Consider the following 27182-nt stretch of genomic DNA (forward strand, 5'->3'; position numbering starts at 1 on the left):
AAAAATAAATGTGCTGATCATCTTTCACTTTCAGTGGATCATATGCCCACACTTAATTAGGGTATGTTGTACTTACCTACCTATACCAGACTACCCTGCCCCATAAGCTTATCACTCCATAGCTCATGTTGCCTAGAATATTGTTTGGGCCTAAGCTATGAGTAAGCTTGTGATAAGGCAAAAAAAATGGTTCTCCACTAGCAAATACTTGTGTCACCAGGAAGATGTGACATCTGTGCCAATAGCTTTGTGAGAAGCCATACAAGTACATCAAAGAAGAGGTGTGAGTGAGCCTATCAAGAGCCCATTGCCTCACTGTGTCTGGGTGAAACATATTTTAGAAACGAGTTTAGGAAGGGAGAAGGTGGCAAGAGTGGTTAATGGAGTAAGGGGATTAAGTCACATTGGCCAGGGTCCAAAGAACCATGCAAAGAGTTTCAGGAACACAAATTGGGTTTGAACTTGTGTGACAGCAACCCTCCCTGCCACATGGCATGCCTCTCTTGAAAGTGAGAGGATTTTCGAAAAACAGTTAATGATGTGGTATGACTGCCTGTTATTTAAAGAATAAAAAAATAAAAATATCACTGGCTCTTTCAAATAGCTCTTTGGATCCCAGCAGCATAGAAGTTGGGTTATAGAGGGAGGGTGCTTAGGGAGATAATGGTGAAGAAGCTAATAATACAGAATAAATGTTTGTCATTAATGGTCATTTCTAGCAATATCCCACAATGAATCAACTATCAGCTAGTCTTGGAGGACTAGGTCTACAGCAGCTGCAGCAGCCAGAGAGCTTAAGACCAGTCAACCTTACTCAAGATAGAAATATTCTGCCTGTTGCTCCAGTTCCTGCTCCAGTGCCTAATTTGAATTCTGATCTGAAGAAGCTGAACTGCAGCCCAGAGTAGGTGTTTCCAGTATTAAGCACGCTTATTTCCTTGCGTTTGGTGGTTTTATCGGTCTCTATTTGAGGAACATATAAAATCAGATCACTGGTCCATTTAGCTTGGGGGTCTGCAAACTGTGACTGTAGAACCAAATGTGACTCAGCAAAGAAACAAATGGCTCTCTAATAAAGAGAGTGAAATACAGTATATTGGAGAGCTAGAATACTCAATATGTGAATGAAGTGTCAGAAAAAACATTTTTGGACTAAATGTTTCTTAGAGATACTTTTCAGAAAGGGACATGATAGAACATATTGCCAGTAATTGAATTGCTGGCCAAGTGAGATTTATTCTGGTGCACTAAAACAATTGGACAGATTGCTCCTGTGTATGTTACTTATTACAGGACTTCATGTGTGCCACTTCTGCAAAAACTAATATTTGGGCTGCAAACATTTTATAGATGAGTAATCAAAATGTCGATTATCAGTAATGTATATTTTCAATTGCGCAGCTCTTATACTGGTTGTTAATCACTCCCTCTGACTTATAAGGCTAATATTATATTTTTTATTACTATTGATTTAGATTGTTTGCTAAAAATACAATAATCCATACCCCAGAACATTTTATCTGTCCCTGCTGTCGTGTCATACAGTAGGTATGCTGCTTAAGAAGGGTAGCTAATGTTAAAAGCCCCCTTGTGGTTGCTGATCATTTTACAGTAAGAGACAATTGCAAGTGTTAGCATGGCTACAGCTAGATGGCCGTGGTGTAAATTTGGCTGAGCCCTTTTCTTGTTGGAAAGCTGCGACTATCAGAGCTCATAAGTAATTGAAGTATCTTGCTGTTGTTTGCATCCCTGAAAAACATGGTACCTTGTTACAAAGGATGAAAAACATGGCTAGAGCTGAATGCTGAACATGGAGATAAAGGGTTGGGAGTGCAAAGGGAGTTGTTATCACCTGACTACCCCTGAATCCTTCATCATGTCCTGAATGCTGTACACTTGTGCAAAGATTTGCATGGTTGTCATGGCTATTTGCATGCTGCTGTGGCCCTTGAGTTCATGGCCTTTCTAGACAACAAATATTGTGGGTCATAATTTGTGAAACTAATATGTTTAATTTGTCTTCTAGCTCATTTCGATGCACTTTGACAAATATCCCTCAAACTCAGGCTTTGTTAAACAAAGCAAAACTTCCTTTGGGGCTGCTTCTACATCCCTTCAGAGATCTAACGGTAAAATGCCTTTTTAAGCTCAAATTTTAATTTACCTAAATTATAATGTAAACAAAGTGTGGTTAATATTTAAGAAGTAAAATGGAATATAATATTTGTTTATGCTAAGATGGTACAAGCTGTAGTGGTACTATATTTCTTGAAACGGAAACAAAACACTATAGAATAGGCACAAATAGGCACAAAATATTTGTGGCATAACTTCAATAAAATGCTCTTTTAAATAAGTTCTGGATTGTAGACTTTATGCCTTGATCATTAACAATTGAACTGTTCAATCCCTTTTGTTATATCAGCTTTATTAATAAAATGTAATAATGTCTTAACAATAATAATGTCTTAACAGTAAATAGAATTTAGTAGGATGTTTGAGGATGGGAGGAATGTGAAACATTTTAAAATGTACATGATGCAATTATCTGTAATGTTTTTTAGCAGTTACCTGTGATAACATCAAATACCATTGTGAGATGTAGATCATGCAGAACATACATCAATCCTTTTGTTTCCTTTATTGATCAAAGGAGATGGAAATGTAATCTGTGCTACAGAGTTAATGATGGTAAGTACTAATAACAGAAGCCATAATCCAAAGACTATATGATAAACTTTTGAAAGGAACATGTATTACAGAGAGGCTTCTGAAGCCATTCCCTCCTTCATGGAAGCAGCCCCCTTTCAACATGAGAGCAGTTCCCAAAGCATGGGGCAGCACCATCTCTTACTGTACTTGAGAATAGTCTGCAAAGAACTTATTTGTAGTTTTAAAAAGTATTAAATAAACAGTGGTCTTAACAGGGATAACAGGTAGGAGGAGGCAGTGATGGGGTTTTTTTTTACATTGCAAACATTGTAAGTCTGTCCCATAGGTGAGCTAAAAGTGGTACAATCAAACGTTTACCTTTTGACAATAATATATTTGTTCTACAACATAGTTCCAGAAGAATTTATGTATAATCCTCTAACGCGATCGTATGGTGAGCCTCACAAACGGCCAGAAGTGCAAAACTCTACAGTGGAGTTCATTGCTTCTTCAGATTACATGGTAAATAAATATTTTTAAATGTCTGGCAAAAATAAATTTTCATGCATCCTTTGAAGTTCTTTTTAAGTTGGAACTGAAGGTAGTCCTGAACTTAGAAGTTACTCTTTGACTAGTTCCTCCCTTTTTTAATTACAGTTGTTTACTTTCATTACAAAGGACTTCTGCAGATATGATGGTTTTAGAGAAGCATGTGAAGCAAAATAGTTCCAAATAAACAGAGAAAGAGCCGTATCAATAACATTTTTAAAGGGTTTAATTTTATTTTACAGCTTCGTCCACCTCAGCCTGCAGTGTATTTGTTTGTATTTGATGTATCTCACAATGCAGTTGAAGCTGGATATTTGTCAATTGTGTGTCAAGCTTTGCTGGAAAACTTAGACAAGTAAGAACCTTCTTGTTTTTAACTGTAGCGTGGAATTATACTTCAGGCGTAAAAATATTATCAGCATGGTCATCTCTCTTCCTGGCTTTGCACTCCCAGCTACACTAGCTCATCCCACTCCCTGTTTTGTGCCTCTGCTCCCAGAATAAGCTCTACTAACAAGCTCTTAAATGCTTGGGGCAGGGGGAAGAATGACAAAACTCACATAGCGATTAGCATAGAACCAGGTTATAGGAGCTGGTACTTCCAGCTCACCTAGCCCCTTATTCGCACAAATAAGGCATTGACTTTTAATGATGAACGTAGGAGGTGGCCTAGGCAAATCTGGCCTCTGTCACTGGAGGGTATGTTAAATACAGAGTTGTACTAGACTGTGCATATTGGAGATTTATGCTCAGAATTCTGGTACTTCTGTAGCACAGTGATTAAGTGGTTCAGCTGCACATCAGCACGCTACTGCTTGAAATCCCACTACTGCCATGAGCTCAGTAGGTGGCCTTGGGTAAGCCACTCCTCTCAGCCCCAGCTCCCCAGCTGTATTGTGGAATAATAATGACACTAACTTGTTCACCGCTCTGGGTGAGGCACTAATCTGTCCAGAAGAGCAGTATATAAGTGCAGTTGTTGTTGTTGTTGTTAAACAGCAGCTGTCTCTGGAGATCTGCTAAAACAATATAACTATGATTTGTTTTTAGGTTGCCTGGAGATTCAAGAACAAGAATAGGCTTCATAACGTTTGACAGCACTGTTCAATTCTACAATTTGCAGGAAGGATTGTCACAGCCTCAGATGCTAATTGTCTCGGAAATTGATGGTAAAGAATTTTAAAAACTCTATTTTGATTCTTATTTCAAGGATTACACAGCTGTTAATGTCAGAAATAATATAGATAATGACTGAAACTATCAAGGTCTTAAAATATATGCTCAGTATATAGAGAAGTCCAATCATGTATGCTAGAGTTATTGTTATGCAGTTGGCCAGTGTGATCTTTCTAGAGTTCATTCTTACAATATAAAATGAGGAAAAACTGAGCGTTTTTAATACATAATTACAACATGGAAGTTGCCTTTATAGACTGAACAGATGGAAAGTCTTCATTCAATATTACTGGAATATAAGGTCTCTCTATTTCTGTTCTTTACTTATATATTAATAAGTTTATTTATTCATTTACTTTATACCCCGCCTTTCTCCCCAGCGAGGATTCAAAAGTAGATCACATTTTTTCCTCTTCTCTATTTAATCCTCACAACAATCTTGTGAGGTAGGTTAGGCTGAGAGCATTTGACTGGCCCAAGGTCACCCAACAAGCTTGCATGGCAGAGTGGGAATTGGAACCTGAGTCTCCCAGATCATAGTTGGACACTGGCCACTACATCTCATTATGCAACTAATGTAAATCATTTATTATATATGTATCGGCTAGGATCCATAGGACTACAACAGTGTTTTACTTCATGTATTAGGACTTTACAGCCCTTCATGCCCTGAAAATGTAGCTCTTGATGGTCAAGGAACTCTTTAGGAAGGATGACTGGCAGTATACTCTTTTAATAATAATAACATTTGATTTATATACTGCCCTTCAGGACAACTTAACACACACTCAGAACAGTTTACAAAGTATGTTATTATTATCCCCATAACAATCACCCTGTGAGGTGGGTGGGGCTGAGAGAGCTCTGGGAAAGCTGTGACCAACCCAAGGTCACTCATCTGGCTTCAAGCGGAGAAGTGGGGAATCAAACCTGGCTCTCCAGATTAGAGTTCCGTTTGCCCTCACGCACATACATATATGGAAGTGTGTTTTAGTTCTTACATGTATCCTGGGCTTTCTGGCTTGTGTTCAGGAAATAAATGTTTTAAGATGTAATTTGATTCCTTACTAAAACTACTCTTCCCATAGATGTCTTCTTGCCCACACCTGACAGTTTACTTGTTAATCTCCATGAAAGTAAAGAGGTAAGATGGATCAAAAAGCAATAAACATTTACTGAAGAATTAAATACTAGCTTTTTGCTATTGCTTTTAAATTGTTATGTAAGACAGATATGTGATCTATAAGATCTGTGAGCGATATGAGGGTGCAACATTTCCAGTCCTGCTTTGAGTTAAAGCGCTGCTTCCTTTCCAGTTTTGTCTCCTGTGGTGTGGTACAGTGTGATGATTTAAAGAGACAAGAGGAGGCTGAACTGGCAAGGTAGCAGTTCTGTGCAAGACAAAAGAAAAAGATCTTGTATTCAGCTGAACTGGCTCGGAAGAGTTCTGTCCAGAACTTGGAAAGAGGTGTCCAGTCAGTTTTCCAGCTGATTTTCCAGCTGTTTTCCAGCTGATTAAAGACTTACTGAATCTGATTCAAAGTATGTTAACCTAGATGACACAATACACTTTCAAAAATGCTAGGTTACAGTTCTTTGGAAAAGGAAAACATGGCTGCTATGTGAGGAGGTGAGTGGAAGGGAGATAATGGAACTGACCCAAATGTCCATAATGCTGGAAAGGTGTGAATAAAGAGCAGTGGAGCTCTTGGCTTTGTCTTGTAGGCCCAATGAGACAATAGACCTAAATTCCCTTGTTTTATGAGCTAGTTGTGTCCAGATGCTGCTTTTCTTTCTTCCACCTCATGCAAGTGACCTGCGCATGTGAATAGTTTAACTTGAAGAGTTCAATAGCTGCAGTACAGTGTTAAGGGTTATTGCTGTTCTCTTCTCACTCTCCTCTCACTTGCACACACACAACATTCACAAAATATGAGCTGGAGGGATGAATCCATCCCTCCACTATTACAAAATGTTTCAACCTAGCTTATGTATAATGGCAATTTGATTTCATGTATCATGTTACTCTTTAAGACTTTAAAAATGATGGAGCGTGCACTGTAATTCTTCTAGTGGAAGATTTCATATAGATGACTTCATAATATATGAAGTCATCTGTACATAACCCATACTTTCAAAACCTGAATTTTGATTTTTAATGAAAAAGGATAGACTGAGATGGCTTTACTCAACAGAGGAAGCCATGGCCTCCAGTTTGCAGGATCTGAACAAACAGAGAACATTTTGGAGGTCTTTCATTCATAGGACTGAGAAAGAAGCTGCTAGATGGCACATAAGGCACACAAACACATACAGATAGGGATGCATGGAGATATTGCATCTTTCTAGCACTTACAAGTTTAGCAGTCTGATTTAGTAAATAGTTTAGCTGTGTACTTTTTTCCTCACTTAATATCTAATATCTCATGCTTTTCTTCGTCAGTTATGCCACAAGAATTTCTTGATGTGGGTGGAGGGGAGATAAGTTTCCTCTTAACATTACTTCATCTCTTTTCCAGCTGATCAAAGACTTATTGAATGTGCTACCAAATATGTTCACCAACACAAGAGAAACACACAGTGCGTTAGGCCCAGCCCTTCAAGCAGCCTATAAATTGATGTCTCCTACGGGTGGACGGGTATCTGTGTTTCAGACACAGTTACCATCCTTGGGTGCAGGGCGCTTACATTCAAGGGAAGATCCCAATCAAAGATCAAGCACAAAGGTACGTTGGACTTGGTTATTTTGTGGGCTTCCGTGCCTCTCATTGTTCTTTGTTCTTTCCCCTATCTAGCAGAAGTTGAATAAATTATACAAAATAAGCAACTCTATATGCCTGTTTGTTTTGTTTATATAGAGACAGGATTTGTAGGAATTTCTTTAAGCATAGCTGTGGTTACAGCTTTTCCAGGTTATGTAATTACCCAGGCAGTATTTGAATAGTGTTAGTAATTGGAATGATTGAGAAGTTCTGGCATGAGAATAATTCATTACTCTAATTCATTTTTGTACATTTTGTTCCATCAGTCTGGAACTTCATGAATTGATATAAATGATTGATTTTGCTCTTCAGTCTTGCAGAACATACTTTTCTAGCTATTTACTTTGTAAATATTTCTGTTAAAGTATGATGGTAAAACCTTACATCAGGGTCCCCTATCTTTTTAAGCCTGCAGGCACCTTTGGAATTCTGACACAAGGTGATGGGTCCATCCACAAAATGACAGCCACAGGAAGCAGAGCCAACCACAAAATGTCAGGGAGTGAGGTTATAGGTACCTAACACGGTCATAGATCCAGAGGAGTTATCCGTGTTAGTCTGTAGTAGCAAAATTGTAAAGAGTCCTGTAGCACCTTTAATCAACTTTATTGTAGCAAATGCTTTTGAGAATCACAGTTCTCTTTGTCAGATGCATGGAGGGTAAGAAGAAACTGTTCAGATATATAGGTGGAGAGGGGAGGGGAGAGGAGAGGAGATGCAATCACTAGCTTTTGATAACGGGATCAGTTTGCTTCTGATAATGAGATAACTATTCATAGTCTCTATTCAATCCAAGCCTGACTGAGTCAAATTTACATATGAATTCCAATTCAGCAGCTTCCCATTGGATTGTTTTTGAAAGGTTTCTATTGAACTACGGTGACCTTTAAGTCCTTGATGGAATGTCCTGATAGATTGAAGTGCTCTCCCACTGGTTTCTGGATGTTGCCATTTTTAATGTCAGATTTGTGTCCATTTATTCTTTTGCGTAGAGGTTGGCTGGTTTATCCAATGTACAGAGCAGATGGACATCGTTGGCACATGAGGTGTATATCACGTTGGAGGATGAGCAGCTGTAAGAGCCAGAGATAGTGTAGTTGACACCATTGGGTCCTGTAATTGTATTTACTGGGTAGATATGAGGGCAGAGCTGGCATCTGGGTCTGTGGCAGGGTCTGGTACCTGTGTTGGTGACTCCATTCGCTGGTTCATGGTTGTTTGTGTGAAGTTGTTTAAGTTTGGGGAACTGTCTTTAGGCAAGGAGAGGTCTTCCACCCAGGGCTTGTGAGAGTGAGGCATCATTTTCCAGGATGGGTTGTAGGTCACTGATGATATGTTGGATGGGTTTGAGCTGGGAACTATAGGTGACAACCAGTGGTGTTCTGTTGTTAGTTCCTTTAGATTTGTCCTGGAGCAGGCTGTTTCTGGGTACTAGTCTGGCCCTGTCAATTTGTTTCCTCACTTCATTAGGTGGGTACTGTAGCCCCAAAAATGCTTGTTGTAAATCTCTTAAGTGGGAGTCCCTATCAAGAGCATTGGAGCAGATACAATTGTAATGTAAGGCTTGGCTGTAGACAATTGACCGAGTGGTATGTTTAGGGTGGTAGCTGGAGGCATGTAGATATGAGTATTGGTATGTGGATTTCCGGTATAAGGTGATATTTATCTGTCTATTATGTAGTTGTACAGTGGTGTCCAGGAAGTGTACCTGTTGTGTAGAGTGGCCCAGGCTCAGGTTGATAGTAGGGTGAAAGTTGTTAAAGTCCTGATGAAATCTCTCAAGGGCTTCGTTCCCATGGGTCCAAATGATGAAGATGTCATCCAAGAATCTTAAGTACAGGAGTGGTTTCAGTGGATGGGAGCTGAGGAAGTGTTGCTCCAAGTCCGCCATGAATATGTTAGCATATTGTGGTGCCATGTGTGTGCCCATGGCCGTGCCATTGGTAAAGTTGGTGAGTCTTAAAGGTGCTACTGGACTCTTCTACGTAGCTAACAGAAATTCATTTCAGAAGGCAGAAATTCGGTTTAACATGTACATATTGTTTTAAAATATTTTCTTGCATACCCACACAATAACACAGTAAAGATCCTTGTGTTGTGGTGGCAGCTGTCACTAAAACAAAAAAATCAGCACAACCTATCAGAAGCTGTACTGGGCAGAAGCCCAGCTAGCCCTACCCACTTTTTAAAAACACTTTGTGGGAGCTAGGAAAGGTGTCGGTAGGTCCAATGGTGCCCAGAGGCACCACATTGAGAACCCCTGCTCTATTGAATTCCATTATGTATATTTATATGAAAAACTCAGATAACAAGCCTATGTTTATTTAATGTATTTATTTATATCCCATTTTTCATAGCAATTTCATATCGGTATAAAATCAAAATAATTTTTTTTTAAATTGAAATTATAAAATCAAGACATCCAAAAGAAATAGAAAATAGCAGAGTAACAAAGCTAATAATAAAATTAAGATAAAGCTAAAAATGTATGTGAAACATGGTTTTTCTCCTTCCTGTGGCGCACCTTCAGAGATGGAGTCAGGCAAACATAGGAAGGCAATTGTAAGCTCTGGGGGAGCAAATGAAAAGGTTAGGTTTCTTGTAAAAAACAGTCTTGCCTGCAAATAAGTTAGCACCTGATAGAGTGCTCCCTGTTAGCACCTGAAACAGGGCTTCCTTTAAACTATGGGAAGGTTTGTATGAGAGCACACTCTAGTTACATTGCTGTTTCCAGAACAAAGGGTTAGATCGTTAGTACTGCTGATAGGGTACATCCTGTTAAACAGGACTAGAGATGAACATGAACCAGGAAAACCCCGAACCATGCGGTTTGTGGTTCGTCAAATTCCACGAACTTTCACAAACCTGCCCCTGGTTCACAAACTGGTTCATTTGGTTCGTGAAAACGTCACATCCAGGTCAGAAAATCATCACTTCCGGGACAGCAGAAGGTCTGCAGGAAGTCCATCCCCTGTTGCCTGGGAAACTGATTGATTGGCACCAGGCTGTCTGCAGTCACGAACCAAAAAACGAACCAAATGAACCAGCCTAAAGTTTGTGGCGGTTCGTCAGAAGTAGGATCTGATGAACCGCGGTTCATGAACCGTCCAGGTTCGTGCTTAATTTTGATTCGTATTCTGGTTTGTGCCCATCTCTAAACAAGACCTGTCTCTACTCTTCTTGCAGCTCACTGATCCCCCCTGTTCAAACCTTTGCTCCTGATCAGGGGTGTTAAAGCTCAAAAAGAGTAAGGGCAGGAGGCAAAGTGAGTATCTGTGGAGGGAGGTGGCTATCAGAGCATTTTCCTTATGTGAACAGCATAGCTTTTTCTCCAGAGTAATTGCCATTATGCTAGTAGAATGGCAGCCTTGGATCCAACCCAAAGATCATAGGCATACGTAGTTAAGTATTCATTAGTTTTTCTAACAGATGTGATAGTCAAAATCTGAAATTGTCAGGGGCTATCATGGGCTCCAGTGTTTGACAGAGGTGAAACTGTGGAATAAATGATTGCATATGAGTGGCACATATTTGACTTGCAAACTACTAGAAAGTATACTTGCTGTTCCTAAACTGTTCCATGTGCTGGAACAAAATTAAAATATCCTCTTGTTTTGTTTACTTATTCTAGGTTGTTCAGCACCTTGGCCCAGCAACGGATTTTTATAAGAAGCTGGCACTAGATTGTTCAGGACAGCAAACATCCGTGGATTTGTTTCTTTTAAGCTCACAGTATTCAGATTTAGCATCTCTTGGTAAGGAGTTAGTAACTTGCACAATTGCTTCATAGTTTAAGGTGTGTTGATGGAGAGTTTTTCACAGTCTGTTACGTCAGTAAGGTGGGAGCTATAAGACACGGGTTTTTAAAAACGATATGGAGCAGTCTGAAAGCTTTATCCATTTTAATTAGCTGGTTTAAAAATATTTTTAATGATTTTGGTAGATCATTATTTTGGTCTTGTGTTTATTGTTTGCTACCTATGTTGGGTCCTGACTTTGTTGGGAGAAAGGTAGGGTGTATAAATACCCTAAATATATATGTCATCTTCATGGTTAGATTTGCGTTTATTTGCATTTGGGCCAAGAAGCTTGCCTACCCCAGTTCTAGATTGCTTAAGCTTGTTCAAGCAGCTGGTGAACCCCCAACATCTTTGAGAACTCACATTGTTGCTAGCAAACTTGCAGCTTGGCTAAGCACACAAATAGTGCAATCCTAAACAGAGTTATTCCATTCTAAGTCCATTGATTTCAGTGGACTTAGAGTGGAATAAATGTTTAGGATTGCACTGAAAAAGGTACTTGTTCTATGAATTGGTGTCTCAATCTGAAAACTATTATGGTCACTATTTGTGAAATTATGGTGGCTAAAGGGACAAATTTAGTTTTTCTGTTCAGCTCTCTATATGGAAGCATCAGTACAGAAAACTGTATTTTGTGCAAAAGCATAGCCAAATTCTAAGCTTGCTGATGCTTGAAAGCACAGAGTGCACTTTCTGCCCAAGTTCCTCCCATCCTTCGGCCTGTGTGTGTGTATGGGGGGGGGGGGGCGGCGCGTTTATCAACGACTGCAGGGATGAGAACAGAAGGGGAGGATAGGATGACAATGTGACAATGGCTTCAAGAATCAGTTCATAGTTGATGAACTAGCTAATGATGTTGCTTCATCCCAGCCTGTTCCTTCATCTCCTGAGCAGGAGCTGTGCTTATTTCTTAGAGCAGGGGCTTTGCTTATTTTAGAGCATTCTCCATTTCTGACGAAGGGAGCTTTGACTCTCAAAAGTTCATACCTTGGAAATCTGATTGGTCTTTAAGGTACTATTGGACCCGGATCTTGATCTTTGATTGCAGACCAACATGTCTACCCACTTGAAACTTGTATATCTTTTAAATTCCATTATATGATCCTCCAGAAAAATTAGAGTTGGAAATTTGGGGGAAGAGCATTACCTGATGTTTTAACTAGAGTGTGATCTGATTCAGATTGTTTATTTTGATTTATACCCTGACCTGGATAGCCCGGGCAAGCCTGATCTCATCACATCTCAGAAGCTAAGCAGGGTTGGTCTTGGTAATAATTGGATGGGAGACCTTCAATGAAGACCAGGGTTGCAGAGACAGGCAATGGCAAACCACCTCTGTTATTCTCTTGCCACAAAAACCCCACTAGGAATTGCCATAATTCAGCTATGACTTGACGACACTGTCCACCACCATTTTGTTTTATATTTAGTAAACAAAAGTTCAGAAGTACCATAGTTAATAACTGAAGAGTACAGAACTGAAAAAATTGATTATAAAAAACAAATTAAGTGTGGCTCAAATGGTATGTTGGGTTTTAAAAACCCAAAGGCACTGAAAACTACTGGCACCCAGTGGTATACTGTGGATGTTGTTACCCACTTGTCTGTTTCAACAGAATTTAAATGTCATCCGTGGAGGTTACTGGGCACCTCATCACTTACATTAGTTGCTAGTCCCATAACAGATGGACAATTGTCACATCTCTTCCAGCATGTAATACAAGTTGTATAAATAAGAATTTTAGCTTTGGTTTTGATTTTGCCGGGAGATCCAATAAGATGCATTAATAAGTTTGATTTTTTTAAAAAAAATTGATTATTTAACACACACCCAGTTTCCAAATCAGTAAAATCATTCACATATTCTAGGTATAATCAACTGGAAAGCATTAATTAGAACTCTGAGACTGCCATGCTTCCTAATATTACATTGGCAATGATACCTATTTGTTGTTAACAATATTATTAGAACGGTGTATTTTCCACAGAAAAATAAAGCACTGGATAGTTTTGTCCCCTACTTCTCTGTTTAGATTTGCTACTTCCACAGTATTCTGTGCTGTGCTTTTTATATGTTTTCATGTATGTGATTTTCTGGATCATATAATCAAATCTTCATTTGTTCTTACACTTCAGTCTTAAACAGAATTGTTAGAAGCAAATGAAAAGAAAGCATCCTTAGGATCACTACTTTAACTAATGGTTTTGCTTTCCTTTGTATTATAATGAATCTCACTTTAAAAATGGAGAAAGATGTAGAAGAGAAGGTAATTCCAGAAAAAGGTGGCAGTGCCATACTCTGTCAATAATATTTGCCCTTCCTGTTATTAAGGAAGTGTTCTGATCTTGGTCATTTTCAATCAACGTTTGGATTACAGCTGTTATGGATATATATATATTAACTTTTTCTCTCTCCCCTCCCTGTCCCTTTACCGAAAGCTTGCATATCTAAATACTCGGCTGGGTGCATCTATTATTATCCATCTTTCCATCATAGCCTTAACCCAATTCAAGCAGAAAAGTTGCAGAAAGATCTTAAAAGATACCTTACTCGAAAGATTGGGTTTGAAGCAGTCATGAGAATAAGATGTACAAAAGGTATGTTGCAAATTTTGGAACAGATTTGTTTGGGTTTTCATAAGTCAGTCTTGTGAAGTGGAACTGTATTTAGGCATCCAGAACTCTATCAGTATAATACTTGCAGTTTGGAAACTGTACTCTTTCGTCATTAAACCGTGGAATTAAATATATACTGTACAGCTGTCTACCAGTCAAAATTACAGAGAGGTCAGGGTGATGAGCTGCTTTTCAGGCACACGGTTCTCACTGAATTTAGTCTTACTGGGAGAAAAGCGGCATTTTCAGAATTACAAACTGGATTTTAAAAAAACTAGAATTGAGAGGAGTCAAGATGTTATTTTGTGAAGACTTCCATGAGATGGTTATTTTCAGGAGTTGGCCATACTTCTGCATAATTAAGAACAAATTAAAAAATAATAGCTGTGCTTAAAGGACCTGCTGATCTTGCTGCTGGGAGCTGCACTTCTCAGCCCTTCCTGTTTTCATTTCCTACATGATGTGTTTGTTTCCAGGTCTTTCAATACATACATTCCACGGGAACTTCTTCGTGCGATCTACTGATTTGCTGTCACTTGCCAATGTCAATCCCGATGCTGGATTTGCAGTACAGATGTCCATTGAAGAAAGCCTGACAGACACATCATTAGTTTGTTTTCAAACAGCACTTTTGTACACTTCAAGCAAAGGTAACTTCAGAGAAGTGTAGTTGTCTTTTAGGGCGCCATATTCACAAGATATTACCAAAACATGATTTCAAGAATACTTCTTGCTTAGAGGTGAAATGTGTGGTGTATTGCCTTATGCCTTAATTTTCCTTCTATCTCTCCTAGAAATACACTGTTGTAGCATAAATACTTTGATTTTAGAAAGTTTAAGCACTCCTTGTACTGTTTGTTCTGATGCAGGTGAACGTAGAATTCGAGTGCACACACTGTGTTTGCCTGTGGTCACTTCATTGCCAGATGTATACGCTGGTGCAGATGTACAAGCAGTTGTATGTCTCTTGGCTAACATGGGTGAGTTGAAAATAATTGTTCAGCAATGTATATGTTTTTAGCATTAATCAGTCATATTGCAGTTTAAATACTGAAGACTTATTGTGAATATCATGTTTTCAGTTTGCAGACAGTTGCAAAACTTTTTCTGTAATGGCCTTTTGATACTATTATGGTTTTGTGTTCTTACCTCATACACACTATTGGGATTAACAGAGGAATCATTACACTACAAATGTCATCCTTGAGCATTTATATTCCTTTCGACAAACAATGGTCCTTAATACTATTTCATATTTTTCACTATTTTTGGAGTAAATATATTTTATACTAGCAACCAAGCTCGTTTTTAAAATGCACTCCAGGAATTTTTTTTTTAAAACGAGCTTTAGAAGACAGCCCACTACGGAGTCAGGAGCACTCCAGGGCTCATGGCGCCACTCCAGCAGTGCTCCCTCCGGCGGCCCTGAGGAGGCTGCTGCAGCAATGAAGAAGGGCAGCGCTGCCCTCCCTGCCAGCCTTGTGCAGGCCAGAGTGTGCCTGTGCAAGGATAAAAAGTGGGTCGTCACCAATACGGCTTGCTTTCTTTTTAGTAGTATAATGCCTGTGATATGACAAATCGCAAAGGGGCATGCAGTCTTGCTGTCTAGAGTCCATTTAGTAGTAATGCTAAGAGTGCTATTTACTATCACTTTTTTAAACCTACTTTTCCTTCAAGGGGTTCAGGGGGAGTACTCTTGCACCCGTTTTAACCTCAGAACAAATCTGAGGTAGGTTAGGCTGAAAGAAGATGATTAGCCGAAGGCGACCCAGTGAGTTGGATGGCAAAATATAGACAGTTGAAGAGAGTAGGTTTAATGGACACGGGAACTGCTAAATTATTGTTTTATTTAAATAGCACTTCTGTTACTCCTTACTTTATGAATGAGCTGTTGGCAATGGCATCTCTGTGGTTTTTTGCGCTAGGGAAATTTTGCTGATCCTCGGCTCTGGCATGTCGCTTATTGCTTTTGATGATGATGATGATGTTGATGATAACTGTGCTTATATACCACACTCTTCTAGACAAATTAGAGCAGTGAACACAGTCAGTGTTATTACTAGCCACACAGTACAGCTAGGGAGCTGGGGCTGAGAGGACTGGCTTACCCAAGGCCACCTACTGAGCTCCTAACTGTAGTGGGATTTGAACCAGCAGAGTGCTGATTCACAACCCAACCACTTAACCATTATGCTACAGCAGCTCTCCCCTCCTAATTATTCATTATTTCTTCACCTTCCCCAGCTGTGGATCGTTCAGTCTCGTCAAGTCTTTCGGATGCAAGAGATGCCTTAGTGAATGCAGTGGTTGATTCGCTGTCTGCTTATATGTCAACTGTATCAAATCTCCAACAAACAGCTTTGATAGCTCCAAATTCCCTCAGGCTGTTTCCTTTGTATGTTTTGGCTCTGTTCAAACAGGTATTACATATAAACAGCAGTCAATACAACAAATATAAAGCATGATTTTAATGACTAAAACTTTAATTATGTGAAAGTGGATAATTGGAACACCTTTTGTATCACATTGTTTCCTTTTAAGTAAGGTTATTGTGAAGCTTAAATTACATGGTGTTTTTTATAGTAAAATTAGTCTCTGCATCAATCTGCTTTAAAAGGAGGAGCTTAAATAAAGTCCGTTTGGTCCTCAAGAATGTCAGACATATATTGCTAGCCCATAATGTTGTTTCATGATAAAAGCAAAGACACTTTTTAGTAACACTTCACATTTGTAGGAAAGAGATGAAGTCACTGACATTACCACAAGCAGTTATATGTGCCTAGGGAAGTTTTCAACCTGAGTTTCTTAAAACAGTCTCCATGTCACACTGCAAGACTCTTTTGAAACTTGAGAAGTTTCTTAAGCAGTTTGTGGTACGGCATCAGTGGAGGGTGGTGTTTGCCATCCTGGCTACAATGTTTAATAACCAGCAACGTATGTAGAAAATTGTAATTTAGTTATTTTCTTACAGAAAGCTTTTAGAACTGGCACCAGTACACGCTTAGATGATCGCGTATATGCCATGTGTCTAATAAAAAGTCAACCTCTGGTTCATTTGATGAAGATGATATATCCCAACTTGTACAGGATAGACAAACTCACTGATGAGGTATAGTACATATATTTTATATTACATCTAACAAGTGGAGGGAGTGTTGCCTGGAATGCTAAGAGTACACATGAACACTCTTTCACAAGCGCATCTCTAGATTCCCAGGTCAAGGGATCGTTTGTCTGTTCTAGAATGGGTGCAGACTTGGGTAGTACCTTATATAGGAATTTGGAATAGCAGACAATACTAGTGTTTTATCATTTAATGAACATACATTACATCTAACAAGTGGCTGGAGTATTGCCTGAAATGCTTCACTAGACAGTGCTCAAATCCTCTTGCTACTTCTTCAACTGTGTTGAGGCTGCTAGAGCAGGTAATGTATAGAACTTTTTGTTCCGTTTCTTTAATCTGTTCATTAAATATATGGTGCTCCCCACACACACTGGGTGTATGTGGGGAGCAGGGAGGTAGTTGTGAATTTCCTGCATTGTGTAGGGAGTTGGACCGTAGAGGTCCCTTCCAACCCTATGACCTGGATTCCCTTATCCTAATTCCTGCCATATCCCTGGTTCTGCCCTAAGATAATTTAAAACGTGACCGATCTTTGTTGTAAACATTATTGACTAAGAGTTTGGATCACATGCTCAGCACCCAGCTTCTGGATTATTAGTAGTGCTGTTAAATTTTGTACACCCTTCATATAGTAAATTTTATATAAACTGTAGTAGGCTTAATTGTAACTTTTGTTACAGGGTGCAATACATGTCAATGATAGAGTGGTACCCCAACCCCCTCTTCAGCGATTGTCTGCAGAGAAATTGACAAGAGAAGGAGTTTTTCTTATGGATTACGGGCCAGTAAGTTGCACACCTTCCTTCTTCGTACCTGCATATGATTTAATATAAATACTTTACTAAAAGTAGAAAATCTTAGATTCTTAAAAAAATATGCTCCTGCTTGTGTTGTGATATGCTGTTGACTTTATTTTCTAATAAGCTGTTCTGAAAGTCATTAAGTACAGTAATGTAGTCACTTGTTCATTGTTAAATTATACATAATTATGCAATCAAAACAATTTAACAAACATTTCTGTGGAAGCATTATCAATGTCAGTCTAACTTATCAAAGTTAACAAAGATATTTACTTGGTTCTGATACTTTAGGCAATTTATATTTGGATTGGAAAGAGCTGTGATAACAACTTCATAAAAGATGTCCTTGGATACCCTAACTATTCATCTGTACCACAGGGACTGGTAAGGGTTGGGTTTTTTTAGTACAAGAAACTACTCACCTTCATGAAATTGATTTCTTTGTGGGATCAGTTTGTATTAAGCTTACAAATTGCTTTGGATCAGAGTATTAAGGGTCTGGCTATAGAAAAGCTGGGGAGGTTGGATGGTAGACATGCCTTGGAAGTTTCCTGTTGTCCCTATCATTGAGCTAGCTAGACTGGTCTTAGATCACTGGATCTTGTAATGGTTGGATTTGACATGAACTGTTGTAGCTGCTACTACTTCTATCCTGGATTCAGCCCAGTAATTCAGTCTAGTAAGGAAGGTGGGGGAGTCCTTACCTTTGAAGGTATCTTCTTGTATTTCTGCAGCTGAAGGGCTGGTTGTGCTTTGCCATTTCTATTTCTAAAAACTACTTGAATGCTTCTGTGAATGTCATACAGAAAACCCATTTTAACATTCATATAAGTGATTTTTAATGCAGTTATAAGAGGTGCAAAGTGCAGTTGACACCCCCCCCCCCAGTGTGCTTAGATCTTGGGTAATTTCAATGGTTTGGGCTCTAGTTTGTTTGGATTTCTGGATTCTCAGGCATATAAATAATGTGTTTCAAGTAAATTGTGTTTAATATCTCCACAACTCATGATGATAATTTGGAATTAATTTTTTTCTAGACACAGCTTCCAGAGTTAGATACGCTTTCTTCAGAACGAACCAGGTCATTTATATCCTGGCTTAAGGACATTAAACCTCTAAGCCCAGTACTTCAAGTAATAAAGTAAGTGTACATATTAAATATCTGCACATAGATCCCTCACTGACTTCAGTTATCTTTTATTTATTTTATTTATAGACTTGTACAGTAGCTTTTTGTTCCCTCTTTATATTCTATAGTTACACAGACATTACTTGAGTTGTTTTGGAGGGAATTTTTAAAAAGCAATCATTTTCTTTAATTTCTTTCAGATTTTTCTGCAAACCTGGGAGATTGTCGAACAATCTCATCTTTCAGTACTTGGCCCCATTGTTTGGAAATGTTTTGATCCAGGCTCTGGGGCCAAGTTCAGAATTAGATGTATGGGATGGAGAAAGTGTATATAAAGAATATTTTTCCCTCTCCCATAATTCTAGAGCTCATGGGCAGTACATTCAGGACAGACAAAAGGACATATTATTTCACTCACAACGATTAACTTGCGGGATTCAGTGTCCCAGGAAATTGTGATGGCACTGGTCTGATCTAGCTGATTTTTAAAGAGGATTAGAGATTCATGGAAGATAGATCTATCAGTGGCTGCTAGTCACAATAATTGAATGGAGCCTTCATACTCAGAGACAGTAACACTCTGAATACTAATAAATAATAATAATAAACATTTGATTTAGATACCACCCTTTAGGATGACTTAACACTCAATCAGAGCAGTTTACAAAGTATGTTATTAATATCCCCACAACAAAACACCCTGTGAGGTGGGTGGGGCTGAGAGAGCTCCGAGAAGCTATGACTAACCCAAGGTCACCCAGCTGGCTTTAAGCGGAGGAGTGAGGAATCAAACCTGGTTCACCAGATTAGAGTCCCAAGCTCTTAACTACTACACCAAACTGGCTGTAGTAGAAGATGGCAACAGCAGAAGGCAGCTTTGGTAGGCCTTGCAGGTATATCTAGTTGGCTACTGTGTGAAACAGGGTGCTGCATTAGATAGAGCATTGATCTGATCTCCATCATAGCTGATATTTTTATATAATGTGGGATGTTTGGACAGCTGCTTCTCTTCTGTTCACTTGATATTTCTGAATGTCCTGGTGGTAGTTAGTAAAAGAGGATTCAGTGCTAGAATGATCTGCCAGCCTGCCTAGTATTCCTGGGACTTTACAGCAGGTGCTGCCAGTCTGTAATACAGAGTCATTTTGCAGGTTGTACCTCTTGCTTTTTCGCAGATTTTTATGTATTGAATTTATCTAGACCCCTCCTTTGTCCCCTTTGTAGCTTACATAATTCTCCTCTCCATTTTATCCTCACAACAACCCTGTGTCCTGAGGTAGGTTAGGATAAGCATGACTGGCCCAACACTACCCAGCAAACTTCCATGGCAGAGTGGGGATTTGAACCTGGTTCACCCAGATTCTTTGAGAGAAGTAGTTCAAGATATGCATGAGGCTTATTTCTCATTTAATGTTCAGATCTGGTTTGGGTATAGAAACTGCTTTTAGTGACTCTGATTGACAGCCTGTATATAGAGACAGACTGGAGAAGTAAATGCAAATCGGTTTATACTTCTCGGCCTCTTGGTAGCAGGGCTGGCGCGCCCATAGAGGCCAGGTAGGTGGTAGCCTCAGGCGCGAGGGTCCTGGAGAGGTGCCGGAGGGGGTGTCAGGGGCGGAGGTGCGTGCCGCGGAGCTGGCGTGGCTGGCCCACAACTGCTGCAGCCAGCCAGCCCCATGCTGCTGCCGCCACACGCCCCCAGCCGGGTGCAGCAGCCACGAGCTGCTGCCAGGGCGGCGTGCGGAGCGTGGAGCAGCCTCCGCCCGCCACCCCAGCCATCTGCTGGTGAATGCCCCGGCTTGTGCTGCGTGATGACATCACTGCGGGCACACAGGGGGGGTTGCCACAGGCACCAAAGACCCTGGCACCAGCAGTGCTTGGTAGTCATGATAAAAGTGGTTGTTAAATCCTGTTGAGGCAATAGGGGGTGAGGGGGGTCCACTCCTACCTGTCTAATTGAACTCGGTAGGAAATATTACTCTCTTCAATGGGAATTGACCTGCAGAGAGTACCCTCCAAGTATGTCTTGCCCTAAGATCTTCCTTTAATATATGCAGGCATTCAGAAAGACTATATAACTATTTAGAATATAGTGTTTGGTTTCTGTGCTCCTCTAGCTGTGGTAGCAGCCAAGGCTTTACACTTAGACTACACTGGAAAAGCAAGAATAAATGGTGGCTGAAGCAAGCACTTTGAAGCATGTAAGCTCTGTGTGAACATTCCTAAAACATTCCATTTCCTCCTGTTTCAGAGATGAAAGTCCTGTAAAGGTAGAATTCTTTCAGTACTTAGTAGAAGACAAAATGGAGGCAGCATTCTCTTACTATGAATTTTTGCTACATATTCAACAACAAATTTGTAAGTAAAAGAAGAAATGAAAGAACAATTCTGGACTTTTACCAAAATATCAGCTGTGAAAGGAGCACTGTGAAAGACGCGATAAAACCAAGCATGAGTTCTTCAGTGTCCAGGGCAAATAACCATATTTAAAACATTTCAGCTGAACGGACAAAATGCACATTTCCAGATGAATTTTACACAGTCTAAAAATGATGGCTTTGATGCAATTTCAATAGTATGTTTTAAGTTGGTTTATATGCATTTCTGATAGTGCAACAATATGGTGCTTCTGTTTATTTCAAGCTGGTGGATTTAGCTGTTGAATTTATGTAGCTGTGTAGAATGGTATTTCTTAATGGAATCTAAAATCAGAGTGCTTTCCTATCTCTTAGTATCCCAGCCTCGCCAGACTTGATCTCTAGCAGAGATGCCAAAGTGCAGTGCTCCATGCTGTTTATATGAATTTGTAAAAGAAATAATTCGTATTTGAAAACTTCACTGTTTTCTCTGTGAAGACTATAGAATTTCAATACAGCATACATGCATTGTAGAAATATATAATGTACAGAAGTGTTACATTTGTAAGAAAAATGTAAAAGTGTAACTACAGAGTATGAATTGCTTAGTGTGCTGCAGTGTTGGTGATTCAATGAAAAATCACTATATCAGTTAAAGAATAAAGTTGACTAATACATATTAAAACAAAGAAATCTGAATCCACATAAGAAAAATGCAACTTTGTAATTCATTTAATTAATCCTTTTATGTGGATTTATTTATGATCAGCTGATTAAAGGTATTTTGCTTGATCATGCGTTTTTATATCTGTGATACATTTTAGATACTAATAGTGAATTTGGCTTGCTGTATTAAGAAGGAATGTTTACTACTTTTTATTGTATAGATCCATCAAAAGAGGGTAAGTTCAATGAATTCAGATTGGGATTTGTATGCAACTGGTTTGTGATGCTACCTAGCAAATGATAGTCTCACTTAACTCTGGTTTACTTATGTACCTTGCAACAATTGTGGTTTTGGATTCCTCATTTTTTTTCTTGCCACCATGAGACATTAAAGAAAATTATATTTTGCTTCCAGGAGGGAGTTGTGTCGGCATATAATCCAAATACTGGCCTGGGTTTATCCTAATGTTCCTTTTTTAGTTCTAACGCTACACAGACATGGCTGTAACTGTGTAGGGCCTACGTGCAATGGGGGAGCATGCCAGCCTATGTGAATAGGGATTCACATTGAAAGAGCCAGTTTTGAGGAGCAGCAATTACACATTAAGCAGTACTTGAATGTGTCATCCAATGTGCTGCTATTAGGCCATGGTAATACCAGTCCCTTGCCATGTTTGTATCTTGAACCTAGTTGGCTTAAGTTTGTGTTCAATACGTAGAGGAACTGAACACGACACCTGTTTTTTGAAGCAACATGTTCCTTTTAAAAAGATGACAAATATTAATACACTTGCATAAATATTATATATATAGGTACCCCAATTTATTTTCACATGTGCACAATGTGTTTATGCAACATAATTATGTTTAGTTCTTTTACTTTCTTACCTAATCAGATGGATAAATATTTGTGAACCCACCTTAATCTTAATTTTGCAGAAGCATGCCAAAGGACTTGTTGGATGATCGCTTACTTGTTTAATTTTATTTATGGCAAATTTTAAACCTGTCTAAAAGTATAAAAATGTTCTCTGAGAAGCTGTTCCTTTAGAATTTTAAAATTAGCATTTCCCATAGTTTCCACATTGGAGGGGAGTGGGGAGATAAATCAGATTAAAATATACGTTATGGGTCCATAAATGTGTCTGGTATATTACTGTAATCTTAACAAACAAGTTATTTTGGAATTAAATGATTTTTGTGAGCTAGTGCTGAATATCCAAAAACATCCAAAGCCACGATGTATGGTAAATGATCTGTAAAACCATTACTTAAAGTTTTATTCTTCTACATTTTGTATATAAAATTGTTATAAAATATATTTGAGAAGTATTTGCTTTGAGTAATGTACTTGTTGCCTGTTACTGTTGGGGGGAAATACGTAGTTGTTTCTCCTAACGTTTCTACATAACTAAAACAATTGTGAGATCTTATGCGTAGAAATGGGCATGATCCAAAAAAAATTAACGATCCAGCTGATTGTGGATCTGCGCCGGCGATGATCCCGAATTAACGATCCATACCGATCATCTCCCGTTCCTGAGCCGTGGATTGTGGATCGTGGAGGCCAAAGTGGGCCGCGCTGCTATTCCCAGCTATGTGGGAAGGTGGGTGGTGGCGGTGGCCGCTGGGCCTGGCGGGCACGGGGAGGCGGCGGCGAGCCGCCTCCCCTCAGGTCCCATTCAGCAACACAGGTCTGCGTTTGGCCGTCAGAGCTGCCTATCAGGGTTTGCAGGGATGAGATTGAAGTGCCCGTGGCTACAGAACACCCCCTTCCCCCTCCCTCCCCTGGGTGTCTTCTCACAACTTGTGACTGCTTTGCTTCTCCGTGGTTGGAAAGAAGCCCTGCTGATCAAGGAAAGCTGGGCTTCCATTTGGGTTTCCAGGGCGACAGAAGGAGGGCAAACAGAGCTCAGGCTTTCCCCTGGCTGTTGCCAGGGGAATAGATTGCTGGCGCCTGAGTGTCTGGATCCCCGATCCAAGCCCGAACGCAACGATCCAGGCCTCTCCCGATCGCTGGATCGTTGGCCGTGGATGATCACGATCCGCCGGGTCACGATCGCACGATTGCCAGTATCGTGGGGTTTTTTTCAATCGTAATGCGGATCGTGCCCATCTCTACTTATGAGTTCCATATTCCATTATCAATTGACTCTCAACAAGAATAATCTTAAGGATTCCTGCAAATAATGAAACACCAGCTTATGTAAATACAAGTCAAATACCCATCCTAAATCTTGGTGATTGTGTGGTGGGGGATTGGCTTTGAGGATGCACAGTGAAGACCAGTCATCCTCCATTGTTATCCTTGAGCAAAAACTGAAGCCTTGGCATATGTTCTATCATTACTTCCAATAATATGTTGATGTTTGTTGAACCCAAAATCAAATAACCTGCTGTAGTTTGGTTAGGTAAATAAAAGCACTGGATAATTGAAAAAAATCTGGGTAGTTTTCCATAGTTGGCAGGTAGATAGTTTTTATGAAAATATCAAGAAACAGAATATTAAAGTTCAATGCACAGTGCCTGTACAAAAGCCGCAAAATGGTTGGCTTCCTGCCACTATAACATGTCCCTCTACCCCAGTGATCATCAGGGTAGCATTACATCTGTACAGATCTAGAAACACCAAATCTCAGTGCAGCCTTGAATTTCAGGTAAGTGGATTTCTTTCTGTACACTTGTACAAGAATAACTTCATATTTCTCTGTATCCATTTGAGACACCAATGAATCTAACCGTCTTGTAGATTTCAAGAAACAATCCTTTCTATGTTATCCTGCTTTCTACATTCAGACACTGTATAAATTATAGCTTAATATAGATAATATATTCATTATCTGATGTTGGATAAGGGTGTGCAATTTGGTATACCCATTCCTAAAATATACCTGAAAATGTCTTATTGGCACATTCTGGATATATTTGGGGATCCCAATATCCAGGATTCTTGGATATACTTATATTTCTATCCCAATGAATCTCAGAAATACTTAGTAATAATGGGGGCCGTTTAAACAGTCTCAGCCCCTTGTTATTCTTACTTGCACCTGTTTCCTAGGCAAAAAGAGTAGGAGGGAGTGAGGCAAGACTCGCAGGTGAATGAATGGCATTGCTTGTTAGGAGGAGCTGTGCAATCACAATGATTCTCTCATGCAGTCTAGGAGAAAATTGTCATGATTGGACAGACAGTTGAGCTTCCCCTGAGGAGCATTGGCATTAATTGCTTTGTCTCTCTCCGTCCTCCCTTTTCTACCTAGGAAACCTGCAAAAGCTGCTTTAGCATAGTCGTTAAGTGGGTTGGCTGCAAATCAGCATTCTACTGGTTCGAATTCCACTATTGCCATGAGCTCAGTAGGTGGCCTTGGGTAAGCCACTCCTCTCAGCCCCAGATCCCCAGCTGTATTGGGATAATAATACTGACTTTGTTAACCACTCTGGATGAGGCACTAATCTGTCTAGAAGAGTGGTATATAAGGGCTATTATTATTATCATTACTATTACTATTATTATTAAAGGGGGAAGAAGCTCCTGTGCCTTGCTGCAGCTTCAGGGCAATGTTTTTTTGGAGTGTATATCTTCTGTTGTCTCTGCCAGGTTGATTCTATTGGGATTTTCTGGTTGGCATTGTTTTGTGAGGCTTGGTTGGTTCTTTTTGGTCAGTGGTGGTTCTTGTGAGTTTGGCTAAGTCTTCTTTGTCCTGGAGAAGCATTGGAACTTTCCCCCCATAGGAAATAATAGAGAGTGGCTGGGGTACTTGTTCAGAGATCTGTAGAACTGGATCCCTTGACACAGTCTTCTTGAAACTTGGGGGATCTGTAATGAACAGGCAGCCCTCGCTCCACTGCAATTTTGGTATGATTTGTATGAAAAACAGCTGACGCACGGACGGACGCCCTCCCTCCCTCTTAGGGAATAATAGAGTTGGTTAATTTTGGAATCCTGAAAAAAAACCCTCAGATCAAACCTGGTACTGGAGAACCTGAATATCAGGAATAAATATCTCTTTATGGACTTCCTGATACCAGACTGAAAAATACCATTTTTAAAAGTGCTCATCCCTAATTCTAGATTTCCTTAATTGCAACTCTATTCAGCTTGATCGAAGGTTAGTGGAACTTTGATTTCTAATTAATCATACTTTCAGGGAACTTCTGAAACGTACAGCAGTCCTTGCAAGGTTGTAAACCAAATCTTCTCCTTTGCTACAAGGATGACTTGAACCATATAATTTGCTTTAGACTGGTTTACAGTGATGCCGGAGAAGAGGGCTGCTCCAAGTACAGAGTGTCAGGGCTTGCCGCCGCTGCCGCTGGGCGTGGCATTGGGCGGTCTGCTCCTGACGTCATAGGGGGGCCAGGGATGCTGCAGGACCCTGCTCTGTGAAAGGAGGGGCGGTATACCTCACCCAGACTCCCTCTCAGTCCACTCGCTGGCCTGCTCAACCTGGCCGGCTTGCCCCCTGTGTCCTTCTTCATCCCCTCCTTCCAGAACTCTCCTCCAAACCTCCACTCTTGCATTGCACCACTCTCACTCCACATTATCACTCCTTACTCACATCCACCACCACAGGGCTCTTCCCAGCCAGCTTTTATAGGGCTTCCTTCTACTGCCCCACCCCTCTTCCAGCCCAGTCTTGGGCTGCACCAAGCAGTTGCAGCTGGGGTAGCTGATCTGGCCCCACTGACCAGCACCAGCTGTGCCTTGTTCCCTGGCTGCCCAGCCTCCCTGCCTTGGCTGATTGCTGAAGGCCTGTCCAGCTGCAGTCCCCTGGCTAGCAGCTCGGCCTCCCTGGCTGAGCTGATGGCTGAAGGTGGGTCCAGCTGCGGCTCCTTGGCTGGTTGCCCAGGGCTTCCTGCAGAGTGCCTCCAATAGCCCCACCTGGAGTGGCTTGGCTTTTGGCAACTCCTGGGCCAGGCTACTATTTTCTAGCTGGGGCGTGGCTTTGGGCTGTTGGGGCTGCTGCTGCTTCTCCTCCTTAGGTAAGGTCTTTGGGTGGGTGACTGCTGGGCCCCCAATCCCTCTGCCCTTGCCCCCTTCTGCCTTGCTTAGTCCCCTTTCCTTCCCCAGGGGAGTGGGACTCGCTGGCTTCTCTCTGTCTCCCCCTGACTCCTGAAGCCCTGGGCCTTTGCCTCTTGCCCCTGGCGCCGGCAGGTTCTGGCTCCATTTGCCCGTGGGAGGGGATGACCTGCTGTCCCCAGGCTGCCCCCTCTGCTTGCCAGTCAGACCAGTTGACCTACTGCCTGCTGGCTGACCGGTTGACCTGCTGGCTGCTGGCTGCCCCCTCTGTTTGCCCGTCAGCCCGGTTGACCTGCTGTTCCCTCTTGTCAAGTCTGGGGGCTGGGGCTCAGACCCCGGACACAGAGTAAGAAGCAGAAAAAGAGTGGTGCAGCGGGAAAAGTTTTAGTCCGATATACTGCCTCTATGCATTTTGTTGATACTTCTTCAGGGTGTTCTGTGTAATAACGTGACTTTCACACCACAGTTTCTCTAGTTCACAGTGAAACAGCTGGACTATAACTTGTGGAAATGATTTTCAGTACTTGT

At 40.5% G+C, this 27182-nt stretch overlaps 1 protein-coding gene across 3 annotated transcripts in view; it reads left to right on the forward strand.

Annotated features, from left to right (window-relative positions):
- The window catches only part of SEC24B (SEC24 homolog B, COPII coat complex component), a 42843-nt gene extending 19877 nt beyond the window's left edge, over positions 1-22966 (forward strand). For 2 of the 3 annotated variants that reach the window (XM_054990036.1, XM_054990035.1), the window contains 18 exons: positions 720-904; positions 2027-2129; positions 2565-2691; positions 3065-3174; positions 3444-3556; positions 4252-4370; positions 5466-5521; positions 6897-7103; positions 10771-10894; positions 13379-13537; positions 14032-14205; positions 14425-14535; positions 15800-15975; positions 16527-16664; positions 17363-17467; positions 17774-17866; positions 18520-18623; positions 20863-22966. In XM_054990036.1, the coding sequence (XP_054846011.1) occupies positions 720-904; positions 2027-2129; positions 2565-2691; positions 3065-3174; positions 3444-3556; positions 4252-4370; positions 5466-5521; positions 6897-7103; positions 10771-10894; positions 13379-13537; positions 14032-14205; positions 14425-14535; positions 15800-15975; positions 16527-16664; positions 17363-17467; positions 17774-17866; positions 18520-18623; positions 20863-20977 (2319 nt within the window). In that variant the 3' untranslated portion in view covers positions 20978-22966. The remainder of the gene's footprint in view (positions 1-719; positions 905-2026; positions 2130-2564; positions 2692-3064; positions 3175-3443; positions 3557-4251; positions 4371-5465; positions 5522-6896; positions 7104-10770; positions 10895-13378; positions 13538-14031; positions 14206-14424; positions 14536-15799; positions 15976-16526; positions 16665-17362; positions 17468-17773; positions 17867-18519; positions 18624-20862) is intronic. The other variant, XM_054990034.1, reaches the window with a different exon arrangement.
- The last annotated feature ends 4216 nt before the right edge of the window (positions 22967-27182 follow it).

This window comes from Eublepharis macularius, chromosome 10, assembly GCF_028583425.1.
Source record: "Eublepharis macularius isolate TG4126 chromosome 10, MPM_Emac_v1.0, whole genome shotgun sequence".
NCBI classification, from domain to species: Eukaryota; Metazoa; Chordata; class Lepidosauria; order Squamata; family Eublepharidae; genus Eublepharis; species Eublepharis macularius.